Source organism: Chiloscyllium punctatum, chromosome 2 (genome assembly GCF_047496795.1).
Source record: "Chiloscyllium punctatum isolate Juve2018m chromosome 2, sChiPun1.3, whole genome shotgun sequence".
NCBI classification, from domain to species: domain Eukaryota; kingdom Metazoa; phylum Chordata; class Chondrichthyes; order Orectolobiformes; family Hemiscylliidae; genus Chiloscyllium; species Chiloscyllium punctatum.
The window spans coordinates 87088780-87096703 of NC_092740.1; the positions used below are offsets into that span (position 1 = coordinate 87088780).

A 7924-nucleotide genomic window follows, 5' to 3' on the forward strand; every position below is an offset into this window, starting at 1 on the left:
AAAGATATTATTTCATCAAAGGCAGTTCAGAGAATGTTCACGAGCATGATGACCAGTATAGAGGGATTGTTGTATGAGCAAAGGCTAAACAGATTGGATCTCTCCCCACTGGGATGAGAGGTGATGTCATTGAAACATATGGTATTCTTAAGGAGTGTGACAAGGTAAATGCTGAAGTGGTGTTTACCCTCTAGGACCAGAGGGAATATCTCAAATAAAGGGGCACCAATTTAAGACTGAGATGAGCACGAATTTCTTCTCACAGGGAGTTTTAAGTCTTTGGTACTTCTTTAGGGCTTTAAGGGCAGAGTCCTTGTGCATATCTTCAGGTGAGGTAGATAGCTTCTTGATCAGTAAGAGAATCAAGAGTTACAAGGAAAATGCAGGAATGTGGAATGAAGAGTGTTGGATTAGTCATGATCCTATTGAATAGTGGAGCAGGCTTGAGGGACCAAATGGACTCCTTCCATTTCTATTTCCTATGGTTTTGTCTTATTGTAAAATTTCCTGGGAATTATCAACTAATCAGTTTAATGTCAGTGGTACAAAAAAGTCTTCACTAAATGAGAAAACAGAGAATGTCTAGAAAAATAATTTGTATAATCAATATGCATTTCAAAATGGAATGCTTTGCCACTGATTTATTTTTAGGGAGGCAATAGACTAATAGCATTATCACTAGATTATTAAGCCAGAAACTCACCTAATACTTTGGGGATGCAGGTTCAAATCCTGCCTCAGCAGATGATAAAATTTGAATTTAATGTTAAAAAATCTGTAATTAAGAATCTACTGATGACCATGAAATTGTTGAGGAAAACCCATTTGGGTCACTAATGTCCTTCAAGGGAGGAAATCTGTCATCTTCACCTGGTCTAATCTAAACATGACCACAGCAATGAGGTTGACTCTCAACTGCCTCCTGAAATGGCCTAGTGAGCCATTCAGTTCAAGAGCAGCTCGGGACAGGCATAACTTCTGGCCAGCCAGCAATACCCACAAGTGAACAAAAGAAAGGAGGCAGTAAAAAGAGTAGACAATGGTAATGCATTAGATATGATTTATCTAGATTTTCAAGAGACCTTCAACATGGTGCCTCGTATTAGATTATGCTAAAGTAGAGAGTGGCATTTGAGGTTAATTATTCAGAGAGACAGAAGGTGGAAAGTGATTTTCCAGAATAAGTAGTATTGGCACCACAGCTGTTCACAGTTTACATTAATGATTTTGATTTTGGGATGGGAAAAAAAATCTGAAGTGTCTAATGACACCAAACTTGTGAGGGGGAGGGAAGTAGTCAGTACTGCCAAGAACTATAAGACATTATTGGAGGGCATCAATAATTATGTCAAAGAAATCTACTCATTTCTTATCTGGCACAGCTATTGTATCATTTAGATCACGGTTGTGATGAAGTGTGGAACAAAGTTTCTAGAACCCAAAGTAAGTAAGATAAAGCAGGATGATGGTACAGTTAATGATTCACAATGCAATGAAAGGCTGCTGTCTAATCAACATTTCCGTCTGAGATTGAACCCTGATTGCAATACAGACGTTGAACAACGTTGAAATGTAAGTTGATTCTGACCGTCAACTGGACAGCCAAAGATTACTGCGTAAATATTGTTCTGCAATGGCACTCATACATGCAGCATTGAATTTAAAATCCATGTCTTTCAGCTATATATCTCATCATGATATTTCAATCCTCTGAGTCCAATCCCAAATCCGGCCCCTTTCACCCACTTTATTTATTATCTCTTAAAATCCATTTTGTAATGTCAATTTGTAAAATTCCTTTGGGCATCTGGTGCAGGTTCTTGCTACTCAGTGACTGTCACACAGAATATTTGTTGTTCTGAGGTGGGTGGGGCGCAACTACTGATTACCTCAAGATCACCGAGAAAGGGAATGGAGTCGGTGCCACCTGTGGACAAGACAAGCCAAGGCTGTACAGCGACCTGAACACAATACAACATAAACAAAAGTACAGGGGAGCTACCAGTAAGCAAAGTATGGTTGCAGGGATCTGTATGTGACCATGTATGGGGCTGAGTGATTGCAAAACACGTATTTTCATGATTGCTTCGTAAAATGTTAAAAGTCAACCAATAATCGAGAGACATTTTGGTCGCGCTGATCAATGTTAGCGCACGTTGGTTCCCGGCCACCTCTGCTGTTGTGGTTACAGGAAAATAGACATCACCATGAAATAAAACAGAAAATATTGGAAGCATACGTTCACTGCTGTAGTAACTGAAAAGAGAAATGTCTGGTTTGCGATTGGTTAACGTATCTTACAGAGAGAGTCCTTTCTTCAGAACCACAGTGTCTTTCTATCTCGACCTTTAATTTGGTTTTGCGGTTCTTTGTTAATTGTTTGTGGCGATTTGAATGGATGTTCACAGTTTTTAATTTTTGTTTACAGTTTATGAAGGTTCTGGGAGTTGGGGTGCACTGGTTTTGCAGTCTTTCCTGCATAACCAACAGCTCAGAGTGGATTTCCTTTCGGGTGTAGCTGGTGAAGCGGGAGAGGACCACAGTGTATCCCTGCTGTTCATACACCCTTCGACCATTGGTGAGTTTGGATTTGCCAAAATACCACACTTCCATATTCCAAATGTGTTGCAGTTAATAGGACCGCAGGCTTGAATTTTACCAAGAAATGTAATTTAAAACGCGTCGGGGGCAGTCACTCCGCATTCAATTGCGAATTCTCCATGAAACATTCGGGAGCCAGATTCAGCACCTGATCTCGAAAACTGCTTTGCCTCCCGATTTCAGCTAACGATCTCTGTATTTCTTCTTCAGTAGTTGAATCTGTTCTGGTCCAACTTGCTGTTTCTTGCTCACTTTCCCCTCACTGCAGTGTAACGCACACACACACACACACACACACACACACACAGACCCGGTGCTGTAGAAGTCTAGTTTGCGTGCGGCACAACTGGAGCTCAGAACCTGGGAACTGGGACTCCTTCGTGATTCGGTGCCGCGACTTAGCAGGGATCAGACGGAGGTATCTATCTGTGAAAAATCACTCCTGGAACTCTCTCTCACTCTCTCTCCCCGGGATCTATTGCCTCGAGGTTTTATTTAGACCAATGCTTCACGTCGCTGTCTCTGTAACCTACTGCTTACCCTTATTCAAACAGCCAGAGAAAAAAAACCCTATTCCGCCGTCACTTACATTTCCTCCTCACCCAAAGTTAGATAACGATTCCGTGGAAGACTGAACGGATTTCATGCTGGACCTGAACGGGTCATTTAACTGCCCCAGTGACAGAAGCCGAGCGAAGAGCTTTCTGCCCTCTATGTACTGTTGTTTTAAAATGACGCCCGACAAACGGACTTTCAGTTGTCGATTTTAACACCCTCAAGTTATCGGGAAAAAAAAGTTGGATTCTTTTGCATTAATTCACTTTGCAACGGAACATATTTAACGTGGAGCAAAGCTGCCTGTGGCTGTGTCGTATGGCAATATCGTTTACCACTAACTGAGCGGAAATGCGAGTGAGGAGATGCTGCCTGAATTGCTTCCTCTGATTTGGTCCGTCAGTCAGCGTTCGGCGGGTTGTTAACATGGCCATTGAAGAAAGCCGCCAAGCTGGACGAGTTACACAAACAGACAAACCTTTCAAAATGACATTACTCACATCTTGACATATTAGTCGAGTTGGGTTATTTGAGGAGTGTAATTATCTGTGGCCCCTTTATAGCAGAGCCTGACCTTCCTTCCCGCGTTATACTGCCGGAGACTTACTTTGAATTTCAAACAAAGTCGAAAAGTAAATGCTGCAGATAATTTGAGGTCCCAGCCTGAATGAAAATCTATTTGGTATTCTCTTTCATGTTTTCATCTCCCACATATTTATTTCCTTCTTTCGGCAAGTTTCTCTCATTCCTGTTCTTGTGTTTTATTGATTGTGGGAGACCTGCTAGTTTTTAAACCTGGTTATGTGCAGAAAATCCAAATAAAAAAGATGTTGAAATAGAGCATTTTATCATCAGACAGAGTGTCCCGATCCACAGTCAGTAGAATTTATATATGTTATCACAGTAAACCTAAACATATCAAGAAATTCTCATTTTCACATGGCTCATGGGAATGGACAGTGACACTTAATGTTGATCTTTGAATCTAAGCTTCATTTGGGTAGGAACTGGCGATCCGAGGCACAGCCAAATGGGCGATGATAGGAACTGTGCAGGGTTCGGAAGCGGGATTTGCAGGTTCCGATCAAATCAACTTGCAAATAGTTCGAATTGCAAGTTGCCCTTGGGTGGCTGAGCAGGTGGCAGTGTAGATACTGAAGCAGCTGGAGACGACCTTTTGTGTATTCTTCATGTGAGCAACGAGTTAATGTTGGTGGAACCTTTCTGCAACTGAAACGAGCTAGTTTTTAGAACCGTCAATTTTAAACCTTAGTTTGAGCTTGAATGACGGGAGCGAACCGCGGATTTTGCTGGTGCCCGCCAGTCCGTTTCCGCACTGCCTCACCGATATTCAGCAAGAGCGCACACTGCGGGTAGTACACAGGCATATTCTATTGGCCGAGCATTCCTCCGAAATAGGTGGAAGTGAAACTAGAATCAAAACTAGAATCGTGTAGTTTTTTTCTCTCTCTCTCACACCTCCCACCTCCCCCCCCCCCCCCCCCGGTCCCCCCGTCCCTGAGCGATTGTCATGTGATAATGAAGAGCAACAAAGCGCTGAAGGGAACTGCAGGGGTCTCCTGCATCTGTGATCACAACAAGCCTCGTTAGCTCACACAACACAAGTGTGCACGTCTCGGCCTCTTTATCTCGGAGCAAGACAGCAAGGAGCTTTTCTTTTTAAACCCGCATCTACAACTCTGGCATTTACTAACAGCACAGGAATTCGTTCAGCACCTTAGCCATTCTGAGATTTTATGGAATCTTGGGCAGGGAACTCAGCTCGATCGTCGACAGAGTTACCGCTTCGCTTTCCGGGCTCCGGTGAATTCGCTGCTTCCCTCTCGGTTTACCGCAGCCTAACAAAATGCCTCGCCCCGGGAAAAATTCCTACAGTGACCAAAAACCTCCTTACTCGTACATCTCACTGACTGCGATGGCTATCCAGAGTTCAGCCGAGAAGATGCTGCCGTTGAGTGATATTTACAAATTTATCATGGACAGGTTTCCCTATTACCGAGAGAACACTCAGCGCTGGCAGAACTCTCTCCGCCACAATCTCTCCTTTAACGATTGCTTCATCAAGATCCCACGCAGACCGGACCAGCCGGGCAAAGGCAGTTTCTGGGCACTTCACCCGGACTGTGGCGATATGTTCGAGAATGGGAGTTTTCTCCGCCGCCGTAAGAGGTTTAAGGTGCACCGCTCTGAACACTTGTCCGCCAAAAACTCACAAATGATCCATTATTTCCAACAGCACCACCATCACCATCAGCAGCAACAAGCCAAGTTGGGACTGGCCACACCGGAGACGGCCCCAGGTATGGGGCGCATACCCCATTTCCAGCCCTATGGAGTCAACGGGCCCCAATCAACTGGATTTAAGCACCCGTTCGCCATCGAGAACATCATTGGAAGGGACTATAAGAACATGATGGCCAGTGGACTCCCTTTAGCCTCTGTAATGCATCACCTCGGTTACCCAGTGCCCAGCCAACTCAGTAACATGGTAGGATCCATGTGGCCTCATGTTGGTGTCATAGACTCGATGGCCCCCATGCCAGTTTCTCCAGATTACAATCCATTTGGGGTGCCCATGAAGACAATCTGTCACCCGGGCACGCAGACTATGCCAGCCGTCCCCGTGCCCATCAAACCTACAGTGTCACTGGCGTCCATCTCCACAATGCCTGTGCCAGGAGCCCTGCCAGGCAGTGCCACGCAGATCTGTCCTTCTTCATCTTCAACCTCCTTACATCTAGATCAGACTCGGTCAGCACCCAGTGAGGGCAAAACTAGCTCATTGCACTCGGTGCTTGTCCATTCCTGAGGGCGATCCGTTTGAACAGAGAAAATAATTGATTTAAAGATAATGTGAAAAGGTTAATTATGCAGAAAATGTTTTATCTCGTTAAAGATTCATAAATCATTCTCATTTAGACATGATGTCAGGGAAATGTTTTAACAGCATGTATAGGTAAGAGGGTCGACTTTCTGCAAACAAGTAAAATAGCAAGTTGTATGTTTCTGGAATAAACCCCTGGATATGAGAACATAGCTTTCATCATTATTGCAGAGACATCATCTGTGAGTATTTAAAGGTGCACCTTATCCTTCCGTGTGGTTGTAGGTTTGTACTATTCAGAAATCGCCAGATAATAGCGAGGGGCTTCAGTTGCAGGTGATTTCCAACCCGTGATGTTGTTTACCATCAACCTCGCTTAATTAAAATAAACAAGCGGATTCCTGAGAATCGAATGGGTCTGAGCGGCAACAAAAGAATGATTTCTAAACTTGCTCGCGTTTAAACAGTTGAGGCGTAAAAACAAAAGGTCCAGCAGGAATTTGATGAGATTTGGGATGATAAGAACTATTAGAAACTGGAATAAACGGCGTGATGGAAGCTGAAGTTTCGAAAGGGCCGCGCCGATTGCAGCTTGAAATCTCTCAGTCTCGCAGCTCAGATAACATTTTTGGAGCACGACCTCCTTTTCCTTTTACAACTTCCACAAGTCGTTCAAGTCAGGATTGGTGGATATGAATTGCGGTCTAGAAACGTCTGAGTAAATTCTAAATTTGTTTTAAGAAAATGCAGATGTATTGCGTCACACCGTACATAGGGACAGTTCCTGTTAAGTTGCTCCAGTTTTAGATAACGTGTATTCTGGCTGATTTGAACGTTGGCGAAACAAAATACAAGTCACGCCGCAGAGTTTGTTAAATACTCGAGCTCACTGTTCCACCTAATTACTACGTAGCATTTACTTTACACACATCGATGGAAAACAAAGAAAAACGACTTTGCTTTGATAGCGAAATAACTCATTCAAATCGTTATTTTGTAAGTTATGTCTGGGCTCAGGTTTTGACAGAATGCACATTTGAAATCCCACAAAATTAGAAGCGGGTGTTTTTATCAAAGTCCTACTTGCTGCGACATGTAGGCTTACACTCGTTTGGAGTGGATAGTGCAACTGAAATTGTCCGGTAGTTTCCGTGGAGAATTCAACTTAGCTGACAAAACAAGGCTGGGTAAAAGAGGGACAATATCTCCTGAGAGTGACAGAAGTTTCCTTTGGCGCGCCGCGAGAGAAACGCTTTTCACATTATCTTTGTAATGGACAGAATTTTCAGGTTTTGTCCTTTACTCCTCTTGCCATTCTTTTGGCACGTAGTTTGGATTCATTGTGATGTTAAATATGGTGTGATCAAAACCACAGCAGACAATGTCATAGCACTTTACGATCAACAAACAAACTGAATGGAATTGCTGGATTGTGAATATAGATGTATAGTAAACTTGTCGTGAAAGGTGGTTCTAACTTTCATTCGTTTTGTATACTGGTACTGAATATTTCATCTGTGAATAATTGTTCAGAATATGTTGTGTACATTGTACACATGAGCTTTTATCGAAAACAAAGGTTATTAAATATTTCCAGTCCAATGTGTGTTTACTATCTTTATTTTAACGGAACTATGGTTCAAACCGTGCTGGTACTGAAAAAGCCCAGAATTGCACTTCTGCTAAACTAGTCGAACACTTCAGGCCAGTTAAGTGTTCCCAAACACCAGCGCCTTCTTTCCGAGCCTGAGGTGCCCTCTTTTCCATCACTAAAGTATTTGTTCTATCCGGGTTTCAGTCCAGTAACTTAGATGACAGTATCCAACACCACGGCAGCTGATGCTCCAAGGATTACTATATACCTTCCAGCAACATTTCCGAGTACTTAGATGAATATTTCGAATTCAACAGATGAAAGTGATG

The 7924-nt window shown here is 43.1% G+C and overlaps 1 protein-coding gene across 1 annotated transcript; it reads left to right on the forward strand.

Annotated features, from left to right (window-relative positions):
* Positions 1-4698: 4698 nt before the first annotated feature.
* Positions 4699-7573, forward strand: foxb2 (forkhead box B2). Its single transcript, XM_072591772.1, has one exon. It carries the CDS (start codon positions 5024-5026, stop codon positions 5984-5986), a length of 963 nt encoding a protein of 320 aa, XP_072447873.1. The 5' UTR covers positions 4699-5023; the 3' UTR covers positions 5987-7573.
* The last annotated feature ends 351 nt before the right edge of the window (positions 7574-7924 follow it).

Bases quoted from the DNA above. Each gene is read 5' to 3' on its own strand.
- foxb2 (XM_072591772.1), top strand. From the start codon at position 5,024: ATGCCTCGCCCCGGGAAAAATTCCTACAGTGACCAAAAACCTCCTTAC.